Source organism: Canis lupus, chromosome 38 (genome assembly GCF_048164855.1).
Source record: "Canis lupus baileyi chromosome 38, mCanLup2.hap1, whole genome shotgun sequence".
NCBI lineage: Eukaryota > Metazoa > Chordata > Mammalia > Carnivora > Canidae > Canis > Canis lupus.
Window position 1 is genome coordinate 819,740 of NC_132875.1, and position 16,400 is coordinate 836,139.

Here is a 16,400-nt window from a genome sequence, read left to right on the forward strand (position 1 = left end):
ATTCTGACTCTTAGTCTAAAAGGAGGCAGAAGTCAATCAAAACAAATATTCTTTTTATCACATTAAAATGTAAGAAAAAATATGGAGACATGGAAGACAAAAGGAAGCCCTGCCCCGCCAGAACCTTGGCATTCTGAGAGTAATGACATCCTTTCTGATGGAGAAGGATGGAGAAGGGACAGATTGAGAAGAACACAGGTCTTCTTCTTCTTCTTCTACAGATGAACTAAAATATTGGGGTTCTCCAGAATGTCAAATACCTTCATTTTCAAATATAAGGATTTGTCTGCATTCCAAAACTCAAGAGAAACTCTTTGTAACTCGTCTTGGACTTTATCCTTCCTGCCATGGTTCTTGTTTGCAGTGTAATTAGCTGCCTGTGTTTAGAGGACAGTACGGTTCTCAGAAATATAGTAACATTTGATTTCACGTTGCCCTATTAAAAAGAAATACTCAAACAAATGAACTTTTTTAAAAAAGGAAATATTTTATTTCAAAATCAAAACAAAACAAAGTAATATAGATGCGGAGAACCTTACAAATAAAAAATTGAGACTTTGGTCCCTGAGTAGGGGGTTGCATACAAAATAAGCCTATGATGCTTCCTCTCCCCTAGCTCGGTGAATGCCTTATTATCCCCCAAACCTGAGACGTTTCCAAATGCTTTAACACACACACACACACACACACACACACCTATCTCCCCCTCCCCATACTTGCCTGTTTTCTTCCTCCCTCAGTACCAGTACTTCCCACCACACCAAGAGTTTCTATGATTCGGGAAAAACTGCTTATCAGTTGCCAAAGAACGAATTGGTGAAACCCACATAGTCATAGCCAGCGAGGTGGCTTCGGCCTCGTGGGTCCTCGTACTGCTGCATATGGGAGGCACAGAACTGTACTTGTTCTGGGGTTAGGGCCTGAAACAAAAAGGAAAGAGATAAAGATATAGGGATTAAAAATAGCTGGCTCCTTGGGGCTGGCAATAGGCCCCATACCCAGGCCCCAGGGGGCAGAGAGACAGAGAAACAGCAGCCAGCCCTGTTCCTATCATGGACCTTCTCAGGAATCTGTAATGTCTAATGAATAAGACAAGCTCATCTTTTCAACTGAGCCCTTACCTTAGGAGTCTCATCTCATTTTGACTACACACTTTATCCCATTTCCTAAATTTGGGTTATTAAAGAGATAGCCTTAAAAACTGAGTTTCAGGTTTGGAATTGACCCTTATAATCATTAGAGAATGACTGTAATTTTCATGCTGGGACAACATAAACTGAAGTGGTGAGCAAAGCAAGTGGTAACTTGTGCAGGACAATGTCTGAGCCAAAAACAACAACAGAAAAACTGGGTGGAGGAGGGTAGTTGTTAATGGTAGACTGCCAGGCCCGAGAGAAGCACGCTTGGATTGCCATGGGAGCAGACCGGAATCTGACCTGCTTCATGTCCTCTTTGGTAATATAGGCCTTGCCCTCTGCCAGGGCTTGGAAAGCATTCTCTATTTCATCGCTGGACTTGATGTTCTCTGACTCCTTGTCGATCAGGAACGAGGTGTAGTCCTCCAGTGAAACATAGCCCTTCCTGTGGGAGAAATGGGCTCCCCTCCTTGAGATTGTGGGCTGTGACCTCTATTTTGGCCCCAACGCTTCTCACCCTTGCAGCTAAGTAAACGCTGCCTCCCAAGCCCCAGCCTCCACACCCACGTGAGCCCTCCGGCTGGACTCTCCACACAGTCTGGGAGTCTTGATCAGCACCCCTTCCCAGGCACTTCAAACTTTTCAAATTGAGTTGAAGACCTCTATTTCTGGTCTTCTCATCCTTGGCATTAGAAAGAATCAGTCCCCAACAGTGAAGGGATCCCTCCAAGACTGTACTCCACCCGTCAAGCAAACAACCCCACCCCCACTGGTCGGCCTCCAAATCATCCAGGACCTTAGGACCTTATACACATGGCAGGATTCTTCTATCGAGGTCCATTTTCAGAATGAGCAGAGATTCAAAAATCAAACAGAAATCAGGAATTGGGCAGATTACTAGAGCCTGTGCCAGAGTTGGAACAGTGCCATGAGCTTCTGAGCTAATCCCATGAGGGCCCAATTCATGTCTGCTGGTCTATCTTCCTGTTCTCAAGATGAGTTAGTTACCTGTTTCATGGATCATTTCAATCTCTGTTCATTTCTCTAGACCCCATTCCCTACTGTGGTCTCATGTTTGGTCCTCTTCCTACCTCCCTGGATCAACAGCATCCAGGAACTTCTCAAACTTGGGCTCAGGTTCATCCTCCTCCACCATAGGCAAGTAATAATTGAGCCCCCTCAGGCAGGACCGGAAGTCTTTGTGGCTCAAGCGGCCTGTCAGATTCTCATCAAAATGTCTGAAGAACAAAAATATTTTGTCAAGTTCAATAGAGAACTAGGTTAGAACAGAGAAGAACAGTTCTTTTTGGATCAGCTGAGACTTAAACATGTCCACAGGTCATCAGAAAACTGAGTTAGGAGTTTGCCTGTGTTTCTGAAGGATTTTTAACCCAGTGAATGGAGCAAAGGCAATAAAATGTTGAGCATTTTGCCAATATATTGCCAATAAAATGAGAGCATGTATTTTCTGAAGTCCAGGCATCTCACAGACATAGTAAAAGTCATGACTTGAAGTTAATTAACACATCTAGATCTTCATTCAAGATCCTACCACACCAACAGTGAGGGGGAAAAATTAGTTATTTGGAGATTCATTCCAAATGGGTTGGAAAACAAGGAGCTGATCAACTATGAGGTTAAACTCACTTATAGGTTGTGCTAAACTCCTTCAGAGCCTCTTCACTCACACCTATGGTGTCTCTGAAAAGAAAAACATGAATTAGCTCATGAAATCAAACAGAAAAATAGCAGAAGACACAGAATTTGGAATGTAGAGGGATGTTAGTGGTTATTATGCTACTCAGGTCATCCAGTTCAGGGGTTGGCAAACGATAGCCCATGGGCCAAATGTCGTCTGCCATTGCTTTTGTACAGTTTAATGAGCTACCTCAAAAGAGGAAGTGCTTCATTAAACATAAAAATTGCATGAAATTCAAGTTCCATTGTCCGTAAATAGAATTTTATTGAAACGTAGACACATTCATGAATTTGTGGGCTGTCAACAGCCTGTTCTTTCTACGACAGTGGAGTGAATAGTTACAACAGAGACCACATGACTCAGCACACCTGACACATTAATGATCACTCTTTTTATAGGAAAAGTTTGCCAATCCCTGATCTAGACAATGATGCTGCCATTATTACCTAGACCTAAAGCTATTTTGATTTAATTAATTTATTTAGAAAAAAACCCAAACAAACAAGCAAGTTCTGCTCTTCTGGCTCTACACCTTGAATATTTCTTGCAGTCTAGACATTTGAGAGGGACTTTTACAAAAGGGATTGCTCCCCAGAGAGATCACATAAGATGGTGAAGGGACTCTTAGTTACTGGGTGATGAGTAGCTTCAGGGGGATGGCAGCACGATCTCCTGTTTCAAAATAGACTCCCATATAAAAAGAAATATTCTGTGGGACATGAGAGAGAAAGAGAGTTTTGATTCTGGAGATGATGATATCTCTGAAGCAGCTCTTTCATCTAATACCCCAAACTCTAGCCCCTGGGGCTAAGTTCTGACACCCGATACCACCCACACCCTGCCCAGCCCTGGTCATGGGTCCACAGTACTTGGCTTGGATCTGCTGTTCCAGGTTGTGCTGCATCCGCATCCCCAGCTGGTGGAGTTGGTCCCACTGCTGGGCCAGCCCAATAGTGCTGTACTTGATGTCCAGGACCAGAGCCTCTTCCAAACTGTCTCCCAGATCCTCAATTTTGGTCAGCTGGCGCTTCATGCCCTGGATCTCCTTCTGCTTCCGCTAGAAGAGACAAGAAGGAAAGAAGCAGTCACACAGGGTACCGGCTCCAAACCAAGGGATGGTAGAGGAGATTAGGAGCTGAGGAGGTTGGGTCTCTCCTAATTGCTCCTTTTAAATTATTCTCGGGACTCGTCCTGTCCTCTGGGTAAAAGGAACTGCTCAGGAAATCCGCTTCTGTATTCCTCGTTTATGTGATGGTGGGAAGTTTAGGTGATGTGACCCCTGCCATTCTGGTCATCTGTAATATATAAACCTAAGAGCTTAATATATATATATATATATATATATATATACCTGTAGATATATATATACCTGTAGATAGATATAGATATACATGATCTTATTTATTCATTCATGAGAGACACAGAGACAGGGACAGAGACACAGGCAGAGGGAGAAGCAGACTCCCTGAGGGGAGCCCAATGTGGGACTCAATCCCAGGACCCCGGGGTCATACTCTGAGCCGAAGGCAGATGCTCAGCCACTGAGCCCCCAGGTGCCCCAAGAGCTAGTAGTTATATGCTGTGGAAGAGGGGAGGAGCATTCCCAGCATGCCTGCGTGGCCCGCTCCCAGGGATCTGTGCCATAGGTTATCTGCTCTGGGGATTGTGGCTGAACTGCTGCCAACTCCCCTGCAGCCACTCAGGCCGACTTCCCCAGGATGCACCTGTTGTCCAGGCACATCCTCTGCCCATCGCCTCCATGCAGGTCATGCTTTCTCAACAGGGAAGTATTTGTCCCGAGTAGGGGAGGAGTGAATGGGTTCCGAGGAGGGGGATGGGTGGAAATACTAAACACCTTACATGGTACAATAGCGTGTGGCCCTCCAGAGATCGGTCCTACCTGACAGCATCTTACTCTTTATTACTGAAGTTCTTTCATTAGGGAGGAGTTGGATTTAATTAATTAAATGTTCTCGAGGTGGGACAATAGAAAATAAGGTTAAAAAACACTGTTCCAGCCCATTGCTACGCTCAGCTCTTGAGAGACCATCTGGATTTAATTATATTATCATGTCAAATGATGATAGCTTCTGCGTCTGTTTTCTTTCTTAGTGTCTTGCAGCGACTCTGCGATGCAGGGAATTAATGAATTCCATTGCAGAGACACGGAAATTAATGTGACTGAGCTAAACTAATGTCCGTGCTGGTGAAGCGGCGGCCAATGGCTAGAATGCAAATTGCTGGCAGGGTTGGGACTAGACTCTTACGTTCTTGACCTCAAGGCCAAGGAGTTTGCCTAAAAGTACTCTTAGGGTTGCCTTTACGCGGTCTTCCTCACACTCTTCGTGATTCTGGCACCATCCTCAGCCAAGCAAACATCACTTACTTTATTTGCTTCCAACTGGGATTCCAGAGTTCCTGTTTCTTTGAGCAAAGACCTAGTTAAGAACGAGAGGGAAATGTTTTTCATAGCATCAGAGGTCAGTATTCCACCCAGACTCACCAATTCTGACATTCTACATTTCTCTACTTGTACGTCTATTACACGGCCTCTCTGAAATGAATTTTCACACCGGATTTTCACGAGACTGAACCCTTCTGCCAATTGGCAGGTTGCTAGGCAGATGAGAAGAGAAGGAAGGTCTGCCCTGGTCCTTCTGTGTCTGGGAGAAGGCTTCTACGCCTTCCTCTGGGTTCTTCCTCTCTAACATACCCGCCATCTAATGAGGACATGACTCCCTCTAGTGGGCTGAAGGCAGGCTGATACGGCCTGCGCTCCTCTTTCCACTCCGCACCATCCATTTGGGCACCATCTCAACCTGATGGTGAGGGAGATGACGATGAAAGATGCCTCAGTGCTAAACCTTCCTTATTATTCGTCTTCGAGAACAATATAACAAAACAAACACGATAACGTAAAATACTGACCCGTCCAGAAAATAAGCCCTGGACACGGGAGTCCGGAACAGGAATCAGAAAAGAGAAAAAAAAAAAAAAAAGAGAGAGAGAGAGAGAGAAAGCACAAGTTAACACAAATTCCTTCACTGATCTTCTTTCCTCAGATTTATGAAATATTCTAAATCTAACAGGAACGAGTTTTGCCTCTGCTCCCAGCATCCCTCCCTCCCTGAGAAGCTCTGTCTTAGGATGAGGAGCTCAGGAGTCACGTGATGTACTCGGTGCTGGGCATGCTGCCAGGGGATGGGGGACAAAACCAGGGGCACAGGAGGATGAACTGTGCTTCCTCTGCTTTCTGCCGGATGACTTTTAGCTGTGACACAGGATTTCCTCTTGCTCATCACCTGGTTTCTCCTTTTTGAGTTTGTAGAAACAGTATATGTATCACAGATGGTCTAAACCACCGCTTTCACTCTCAAAACTCCGCATTCCTGACCCACCTACTGGATGGGGCCTACCAGCTTTGACAGTTGTTCTAATGTATTACAACTCTCGACATTTCTTCTTTTCCAGGTCATTTGCCCCAGAAGATGCGACAAATGCTATTTTCACGTATAAGACATTCCGCCTTTGGTAAGAGCAACCAGCACGTAGTATCTCAGTGATTCTCACCACAGTTGTATGTCAGGCAGCACCAGAGCTTCATAGCAGGTGCTCTCGGCAGGCTCTGCCTTTGGTCATGCCAATGAAATCCTATGTGACCTTGAGCAAGTCCGTTTGCCCACTGAACTTCCTTCCGCACTCGGAGGCAGAGCTAATCAGACCCGCTCTGTTCACTTTTCAAGGTCGCTCTGGGGGTTAAGGGAGGTAGTGGGTGTGGAAGCACTCTGTAGAGTGTAGACATAAGGGACTGTATCATTTTAGACTTTAAGTACAGTCAAAAGGAAAAAAATGAGAGTGTCTAGGAGAGATTATAGAAGTGTACACAATGGGCAGTGGCATCGCATTCTTGTTTCTTGATTTTGCAAGGACTGATTTAGAAAAACATCAATTCCCAATGAAATGGACAGACAGGATTTGGTGATTTTGGAACAGCATAACTGCTGCAGGACCCCCTCCCGCTCCCCTCAGATATGGATTTCATCCCTGTGGCGACGCAGGGATCATGGCTTTAGAGGCAGCGCTGCGCACCTGGTCTCCAAGATCCACTGAAGGAAGGCGCTGGCATTCTGCTCAAACTCCTGGCACATCTCAAAGTTCTTGACTTGTCTCTCCTCCTCCTTTTGTAGCTCCTGCTCCCGCTCCTAAAGCCCCACATCACAGACAGTGGCGTGAACATCGAAGACCTGTCTTTGCAGTAAAATAGCTGGTTCCTAGGCTCAGCTGCACACCTGCCCTCCCCTCAATCTAAGTGTCTTCCGGAAGCATGTGCTCCGTGCTCGTGTTTCCTCTTGGCCTCCAAAGGGGAAGGAAGCTCCCTCACGCCCCGCCCCATGAGTACTTGCAGGTGTCTCTAAGACCAAGCCCAGTGGCAAATACACTAATACTAAAGGCAAATCATACCTCTTCTCATTTTTTTTTTTTCTGGGTGAAAACTTCATTTAAGTGAACATAAAAGTGGCCATAAAGGGAAAAGTAGTAACAAGAGTTGCCATTTAAATTGGCGATATTTTGGTAAAACTTTTCTTTGTTTTTTAATGTTTTCCATAGTTTCTATGATGAATATCTTTATAGACAGATGAAAATAATACACAAGCATATAAAAAAAGGCACTTTGGAGTTATGTATAAAATAAGGAGTGCCTGGGGTGGGGGGCAATCTATAGGCTGTGAACATACATATGAACCTCATGAACTTTCACATCCCATGTTTGGAAACACCTCCTGGAGCCTGTGTTTGCTTCCCCGGTTCACTGCTCACACCCAGAGGCAGGAGAGTGTCTGAACCCTGGGGTGTAGGGCTACACCCGCTGTGAACGTATTTTCAAAATTTTCTCACGACTGCTGTCCTGGCGTCGTTATTAATTGTGTCGTTTCTTTCTCAAAAGTCCCCCCCTCCCCCAACTTCTATAATAAATTAGGCAGTCACGCTCACCAGAGTGAAAGAAAGTCTCTGCCATGTGCCTTTACCTTGATGACCTCAGATAGGTGCTTCCAGAACTTCTCTAGCACCTCCATTGTTAACCAGGTGTAAGGGCTGGAGGGCACATTTAAGGCCTTAATCTGCTGGTCTAGCTCCAGCAAATAGTTGAAGTCAGACTGTGCCTCAGCCAAGGAGGCCAGGAAGGCCTCGTGGTCCTTCTGCAGCTGCCGGACCTCGTTCAGGGAGACACAGTGCACAGGCTCCGAGAGGTCCTCCTCGGCGTTCTCACACCAGTGGTTGAAAACGGAAGCCTTGTGTGCAAATTCCATGAACAGCTCCTCAGCCTGCAGAGAAAAAAGTCACCTCCATCTTTCCCGATAAAGCCCCTCCACAAAAGAGAAAACAGGATAAAACAACAACAATAACAAAAAGAAAACCCCTAAAACCACCCAAAAACCATACTCAAATACTTTCAGGGTCAGCTCTCCCAGACAGCAGAACTGAAACCGCCGAGCACATGCACTCAGTGGGCAGGCAGGTGCATGTGAGGCGCCAGCCCGGGCCCTGGCCCCAGTGTGAAATGAGTCAAGTCCTCCGTTATCTACAAATAAGGAGGCTGAAGGACTCCCAGAGTTGTTTTAGGACCAAGAATCCAAGAGAAGCAAGGGCCGTTTTCGGTGATAAGCCTGCACAATTTCTTATCTCGAAGTCTCTGCCCTGATTTTTTGCATGTGGCAAACATGCAACAGCAGGCGTTCAATGAATGAAGGCATGAATCACTGACTACACGGATCATTGACGGGTTAGGCCCGTCTCTCTCATTCTCTGTTTGCTGCTTCTTTCCCTCCTCTGCTCTCCTGCAGACCAGGCCCCTCCGGTGTCTCTTTGTCTCTGAGCTCTTTTCCTGCCTTCCTCCTAAGACATGTTCAGGCCTCAACCTAGTTCCCGACCTCTAATCTGTACCCTTAGCCCTACGTTACCATCTGGAGTTATCCAGATGCTCCAAATGACTGAATTGTCTGGATTTCTGAACAAGAGAAATGGTACAGATTGTTCCAAAGAGTAAGTGAGCAAGGGTAGTTGTAGATTTAAAATGTATCATAGATTTAGGGTCGGCAGCTTGTGTTTCTCAAGAGATTTATCTGAGACAAATGTGAAAATGAGTTTTCATCCCCAAATTTGGAGGTTAAAGAGGAGAAAATTGGCCCCCATGGAAGAGGGATTACAAAGGTATTACACCATTACATCTTACCTTGTACTCACGTCAGCAATCTCTGCTAAAATAGACTAATACAGAGAAAGCTGAACTGGCCCCTACACGGGAAAGACACAAAAGCCTGTAAAGTACTTTACATTGTTGGATCATCTGAGTATTTTACACAGATTTTACAATCAGGAACTCAAATAACAAACCTCGGGCAGGGGGTGGGGGTGACTGGGTGATGGGCACTGAGGGGGGGCACTTGATGGGATGAGCACTGGGTGTTATGCTATATGTTGGCAAATTGAACTCCAATAAAAAAATAATAAATAAAAATAAAAATAAATCAAATAACAAACTCTTGTTAGTTTGAAAATTAGGACAAATGGAATCAGAATGCCAGGTGTCTTTCTATATTGAATGCATATATATATGTGTGTAAAGTTGCCCATAAATCGATTTAATTTTTCACTTAAGACTTATTTGTGTAAGTACCAAGCCCTTCAGTAGAGTAATTAGCTAAGGGTCCAGACTGACTAATTTTTATCTGTGTGTTTGTTTCCTAGTTCCCCTAACTGCCTACCTTTACTTGCTGCCCGGTGCCACATTTCTTACAGTCTAGGAATGCTCAGTAATTTCACTGAGCATCCTGACTTCCTTCTATTAGTGATATTTTTTTATGATCAACATCCAATACCTTTAGCAGCCACGACTAAAAAGAACATTTTCATCACTTAAGCCTATATAGAGCTTAGTGGTTTGCATTGCATTTTCAGATCCATTATCTCTCTTAGTCGTCATAACGCAGAAGCCAGTGGTAATGCGATCCTATTTCATTAATGGAGGAATCAAGGTTCAGAGATGTGAAGTGACAGGTACAAGGTCTCCCAGCTAGGAAAGGTGAACACAAGATGAGAATTCAAATTCTATTTGTCAAGTGCTCCTTTTATTTGGGTTAGAGAAAAGTGTAAGGAAAGCCTTGCCTCCTGCCTGCCAGCTTAGTTTTTCCCTATGCTAGGGGGACCATTTTTGTCCTTCTATGATGTGTCTGACTTTCATCTCAAGTCAGCTGGGTAACTGACAAATTCGCTAAAAAAAAACCCTTCTTATCAGTCTAAAAACACCCTGATTACTTCTTGTTCAATAAGAATCCCTTCCTGATCTTTTTCATGCACTCACTCAAATGTCTACAGACGATCCAAACAGTAGTTCCAGTACTATTTCTGGATTCCATGACTAATATACAGATAATTGAAGCCTGATCATGACTTTTTCGAAATTGTATTTTTTATTTTATTTTTTTACCTTCTGTAGGGGCAGCTGCTTCTCTAGCAAGTTCTGTCTGTGGGCTGCAGAGGCCTCCAGCAGCTGTTCCCAGCGCCTCAGCAGAGCATCATGGCGCTCCTCAATGGCTTTGGTCTGGCTGTGCTGAGCAACCACCAGTTGGTCCTTTAGGTCAGTTATCTTTGACAGTCTGTCTTGCTGGAAGCTCTGCAGACTGGCATCCAGTGTGTCCTGGGAAAGACCCAAAGAGAGGCTGTGAACAGAGAAACAAGGTAGATTCCCAGGGGCCATTCACACCTGGGTTCCACCAGATTTTTATTATGAACAAGGTAAGGTCTAGGAAAGAATCAGAGTGAGGACCAAGCAAAAGGAAACATAACTTAGAGATTTAAGTGAACATTTGTGGTTGGAATTATGGCTAAGTTCTGGTAGATGCATGTTTTGGAATCAGAGCATAGGTTAGGTATAAAATTAATACTAAGGGAATATTGGAGAACGATATGATCTCCTTTTTTTGAGTCAAAACTAAATGCTTCCTACAGCTCACATCCTAAGACTCCTGTACATACCCTGTTAGATTTTGTGTTCTGATTAGAAGCAGTACACTACTAGAGATCTTGAAAGTACACACGTTGACAACAGACCTCTTACAGGGGCCAGTTGCACAGTCATTTGCGTGTGTGTGGTGTCGATATCAAAATCACAAAATTCTGGGTACTACACTTCCAGCTTTAACAGGGTGGCTTGTATTTAACCAGTTCTTCCTATGAGAACAACTTTAATTGCTGGATAAAGGTACAAAACATCAGCTGTTTGAAAGAGATCAGAATGCAACTCGGGAAACTATACCTCAAGGAATCAAAACTCTAGAGAGATGAAGTAGTAGTAAATTCAGAGTAATATTTTCTGGATATTACTTCCCTAGGACGTGTGGACCACACAGACCAAGCAACTGAGGGAAAGGCAGCTGCTCAGAGCTCTTGATGATCTCATGAAACTAAAGAGACAGTTTCTGGGGAACCAGGCAGCCAGGACTTGAGCAGCTATGGAATAAGCACCGCAGAAAAGCTGGTTCAACCTTCTGCCTGTTTTCCTTCATGGCATCTACAGCTCCCTAAACTATAAAGGACAGGAGTCCCAGAAGCCAAGCAGAAAAACAGTAATGAGGAGTCAAATATGCTAAGCAGCCTCCTCAATAGTCTTACAGTGCTGAGTTGAGGACACAAAGAGGACTAGCCTCAGTGAAAGGGATTCAGTTGGACCCATAAAAGGCCCCAGTAGTAAGAGCTAATTGAAAAAGGCAAGTCAAAAAAAAAATTATGCCTTGAATTATTTCAGTCCCTGGCCAAACAGTAGGGGTTGGATGAGGGATGGAAGTGTTAAATTATAACTCAATCAAAATTCATGAGTTACGCTACTTTAAATGTAAATGGACTCACTATTCCAGTAAAATGATCAAATTTGATAACTAAACAACACTCAACTCTGTGAGATTTTAGGAGACACATCTAAAATATAAAGACACTCCACACGTCCATGTTCACTGCAACATCATTCACATTAGCCTAGACATGGAAACAACCTGAGTGTCTATCAACAAATGGCCAGATGACAAAAATGTGATGTGCGTGTGTATGTGTGTGTGTAAAATGGAACATTATTCAACCATGAGATGGGAGGAAATCCTGCCATTTGTGACAATTTGCATGAAATTTGAGAGCCTACATTAAATGAAGTAAGTCAGACAGAGAAAGACAAATGCTATTTGATATCACTCGCAAGTGGAATCTAGAAGAGCCAAACTTAGAGAAACAGAGGAGACGGGTGGTTGCCAAGGGCTGGAGGGTGGGGGAAATGAGATATTGGTCAAAGGATAGAAACTTCCGACTAAAAGAATGGCTAGTTCTGAGAATCTAATATACAGCTAATAGAACAGTAAGTATTATATACTTGAAACTTGTTAAGAGAATAGATTTGAAATGTTCTCACCACAAAAAAGAAGTAGTGATTACGTGATGGAATGGAGGTGTCAGCTAGTGCTACAATGGTAATCATTTTGCAGCATATAAGTGTATCAAATCAGCAACAAAGAAATAAAATATAAAGACATAAATGTAAAAAAAGAAAAAAAAACAACAACCAAAGGATGGAAATAGATATACACTTCAAACACAAAACAAAACAAAAAGCCTAGTTCTCTAGTACATGAAAAAGAAAACTTTAAACCAAGGATTATTATTAGAAAAAAAATTTCATGATTAAAAGTATCAATTCATCAAGGTAATTTATAATTGTAAATGTCAACACAACTTTAAACCTAGCTTCAAAATATATAAAAATAACAAAGTATTTAAATAACATGATTAACAACCAATATCTGGCAGGTAATATAAACCACTGTAAAATACACATCCTTTTCAACTGTACATAGACTATTTACCAAAACGGACCATTTGGTGGATGTAAATCAAGCTTCTAGAATAATATAGAATGTGTTTTTAAAACAAAGTGGAATTAAACTAGCTATAAATGCCAAAATAGATAATAAGAAAATTCCCAAACATTTAGAAATTTAGCAAAATACACTATGGAATAACCAGTGGGTTAAACCAGAAATTAGAAATAACAGAAACATTTTAACTGAGTGATAATAGCAGAAGTCACATATGAAATTATGAGGTGCAGGTAAAGCTCTGCTTAGAGGGAAATTTATATCCTTACATGAAGATGCTAGAAAAGCAGAATGGCCAAATATTTGGCGATCTAAAGAACCACCTCAAGAAATGTTTTAAAAAGATAAGTTAACCCCAGAGAGAGTAAAATAAAATGATAAAGATATAAAAAGATATTAATGGAATATAATATAAAGATATAATAAAGAAAAATTTTTAAAAAATGAAAGTGATACATCAGAGCCTACAGATAATAACCACAGAATCGGGGAATGGGATAATCCTAGTGTTCAGCTTCCATGAATGTGGGCCAGGAGCTGCCCTATTCTCACCTGCTTTGCCAGGAGGGTGAGGGAGGCGGCGAGGTCTGTACTATTGCCGTTGGTCTTCAGGCTTGCTTCCTTCTCAGCTAGAGAGCAAAGGGGATTGATTAGAGGGGAAGGTAGTTGCTCTTGAGTTGGCCTTGCTGAGGAGAAAAGAAATATTTACTCTAAGTCCTACGAGAGTGTCCTGACTCTGGGAATGGATCATTGATTGGGATATGGGAGCAGCGGGGATGGATGGATGGTTTCTCTGGACTTTGCAGCATAGCAGTGACGGGAACAGAGCTAGGGCCAAGGGAACCGCTGCGTGTTTTGAAAACCAAAGGGAAAGTGCAGATTAGACATAAATTGTGAGTGATCAAACACACTGTATTTTAGAATGTTTTGCATGGCTCATGAAGTCACCAATTCCTCAAAAATGTGTTTTCTGGAATTCTGGTCCTCAGTCACCCATCAGCAAGCTTTCTGGGGCAGGTGTGCACATGAGAGTGTAATTGTGTCCAGAAAAGGTAGGAGTGGGTGAGGACGGAGTATCTCTCTTCCCATGGGAAGTGAGAAAAGCCCAGAGCCTTTCTATCCATGGAATTTACCAGCATTTCTGACATCCAAGGACCCTGTTCCTCACACGTCATACCTATCCAGGCCTCCACCACGTCAGCCTTCCAGTTAAACTGCTGAAAGGCGTAATCATCTTCCAGTTGCAACTTCCAAGCACCTATTGCCCTGGACAGAGAAGGGATCTTTTCTTTCAGAGACTCTATCTTGGCAGAAATCTTCTCCTTCTGCTGACTTTTCTCCTGCGACATCAAGGTGGAGGGGAGAGGAAGGACAGATACGTGGGTGGATGTCTAGGGCTAGAAGCTGGAATTCTTTAGCATGATAAAAAGGTGCCATGTCTCTCATTCCAAATACATAGCTACTGTCCTCTGGGTCTAGTGCACTTACCATATTTTTCCTCCATGCCCAGGATGGTTATTTCCACTCTAGCATTTGGGAGATCTACTTGTGTTTGTCCACATTATTGTGGCCTTTTTAGTTGGAGTCCCCTCTGTCCAAGGTTCTTGGTATAGCACTTAGACCAGTGAGGGTTTGTAAAAACAAGCATTTAAATAAAAAAATGATTCTCAAGTCACAAAGAAGTTTCAATCTGGTCCTCTCCCTACATGCATATGAAGAAACTTCTTCACATTTTTTCAACACTCTACAACCAAAGCATGTCATAAGACCTTTATAAATGCCATGTCCTGCATACAATGAGTAGGAGGGTCAAGAAAGGATTGAAGGACATCTGAGAGGTATCCCTACAAGAACTTGAAAAAAATAATTTACAAAAAGCAGCGACTGAATAGGTAATTACTTGCTCAGAGCAAAAGCAAGGCAGCTTAGGCAGAAATTATTAAAATTCAGCGTGATTTAGCACTGCTCATGATTCTGTATTTGGACCAATCCCTTTTGGAAAATGAGCTTGGCCTGGAATCCCCGAGTTGCTCACCTCATTCAAGATGTCTTCTCCTTGAGCACATATACCTTGCACTCGGGTCTCATGGACAGCAAAGTCATTTTCCAACGCTTCATGCTTCTTTAGCAAGCTCTGTATGAATGAGTCAGTGAGAATCAACACATCCAAGCCTGGACAATCTATCCCATCCGCATTCTGACTCCCATTGACACTACTACCCACAGAGATGATTCAGCTACGCTGCTGGAGTAGAGGCGTGTCCACCTCCTGCATAATGCCACTCAATGCTTCTCCCAAGGCTCTTTACTCGCCAAAAAGGGCAATCTTACCAGAAAAGAAGGAGGCAAAGGAGTACAGCTCTGTGAACTTAGGCGTTTTTGGACTTCGGAATGAGAGTGTTTGGTCAAGGTAATATATAAGGATTCCTCTATTTCGAAATTTATATAATTCCATCAAACATTATGCCCAATGGAAAGATAATAAGTATTATCTTACACTGAGAATTGAGTTAGGGGCACCTGGGTGGCTCAGTCGGTTAAGTGTCTGCCTCCCAGAGTTCTGGAGTCCTGTTCCCTGCTCAGCAGGGAGTCTGCTTCTCCCTCTGTCCCTGCCCTCCTGCTCATGTTCTTTCTCTCTCTCTTGCTTTCTCTCAAATAAATAAAATATTAAGAACAAAACAAACAAACAAACCAAAAGAACTGACCCAAAGGCAGCTGAAGAGAACATTGAGCTGTCTTGAATCTCACTCTCAACTTTCTCTGTGTCTACCTGCTGCTGGAAGGATGGAGAATGGAGTCAGGACGAAGTCCGGGAGTTTTGTGTCTCCTCCTTCTCTGTATTCTCCTGAGTGTTATCCAGCCAGCCAGCTCTGCCTGTCACCCCCCATCCTCAAGAAAGCCTGGGCTTTCTCTGCTGCCTTTGCCTCACCTTGTCACAAAGGCACCCCATCCACTTTTCCTTCTACATCACATACTAACCAGGCCAAAGGAAGAAAGAGGTTTTGTGTGACTACCAGACTTTTAACCACCACATTTTGAAAATAAAAGAATTTCTGATACTTGGTTTCCATACATGGTTTCTTGGGCATTAAAATAAGATGGTTGTTTCTTTAAATACAAGGTGAGCTACATGATCTGGTATGACTGTGTCATATTTCATCATTTTTTAAAGATTTTGTTTATTTATTCATGAGAGACACACAGAGAGAGGCAAAGACACAGGCAGAGGGAGAAGCAGGCTCCATGCAGGAAGTCGATCCCATGACCTGAGCCAAAGGCAGAAGCTCAACCACTGAGCCACTCAGGTGCCCTGTTATATTTTATCCTGATGCAGAAACTGTACATGGAGACTGGAACATGATCCACTATATAAAATAGACTGACTCAGCCATCTTTTCACATACTCATAATGCATGAAATAAAGTCTTTTCAACACTGTCACCTTCTGTTTCCAATCTCTTTTCTATGCTTCTCTTTGGACACCTCAGAAGCTCAGGTACCACACATCAAACACAAGTTTCCTCTAAGTAAAATCCAGATGTTTCTCTTTAAAATACATTCTTAACTAGCCTCCTTAATGTTGTGTTAAAAGTTGATAAGGAAAAAAAAAGTTGATAAGGCCAAAAGATTAAAACATGGTTTAAATAT

The 16,400-nt window shown here is 43.1% G+C and overlaps 1 protein-coding gene across 1 annotated transcript in view; it reads right to left on the reverse strand.

Moving 5' to 3' along the window:
* Window positions 1–467: 467 nt before the first annotated feature.
* SPTA1 (spectrin alpha, erythrocytic 1) overlaps window positions 468–16,400 on the reverse strand; it is a 67,160-nt gene continuing 51,227 nt past the window's right edge. Inside the window, exons 40-52 of the mRNA XM_072814439.1 lie at window positions 14,788–14,886; window positions 13,930–14,092; window positions 13,305–13,381; window positions 10,322–10,531; window positions 7,863–8,159; window positions 6,925–7,037; window positions 5,764–5,781; window positions 5,222–5,273; window positions 3,705–3,892; window positions 2,784–2,837; window positions 2,228–2,374; window positions 1,437–1,581; window positions 468–920 (exon numbers count right to left, since the gene is read on the reverse strand). Coding sequence (XP_072670540.1) covers window positions 795–920; window positions 1,437–1,581; window positions 2,228–2,374; window positions 2,784–2,837; window positions 3,705–3,892; window positions 5,222–5,273; window positions 5,764–5,781; window positions 6,925–7,037; window positions 7,863–8,159; window positions 10,322–10,531; window positions 13,305–13,381; window positions 13,930–14,092; window positions 14,788–14,886 — 1,689 coding nt within the window. The 3' untranslated portion in view covers window positions 468–794. The remainder of the gene's footprint in view (window positions 921–1,436; window positions 1,582–2,227; window positions 2,375–2,783; window positions 2,838–3,704; window positions 3,893–5,221; window positions 5,274–5,763; window positions 5,782–6,924; window positions 7,038–7,862; window positions 8,160–10,321; window positions 10,532–13,304; window positions 13,382–13,929; window positions 14,093–14,787; window positions 14,887–16,400) is intronic.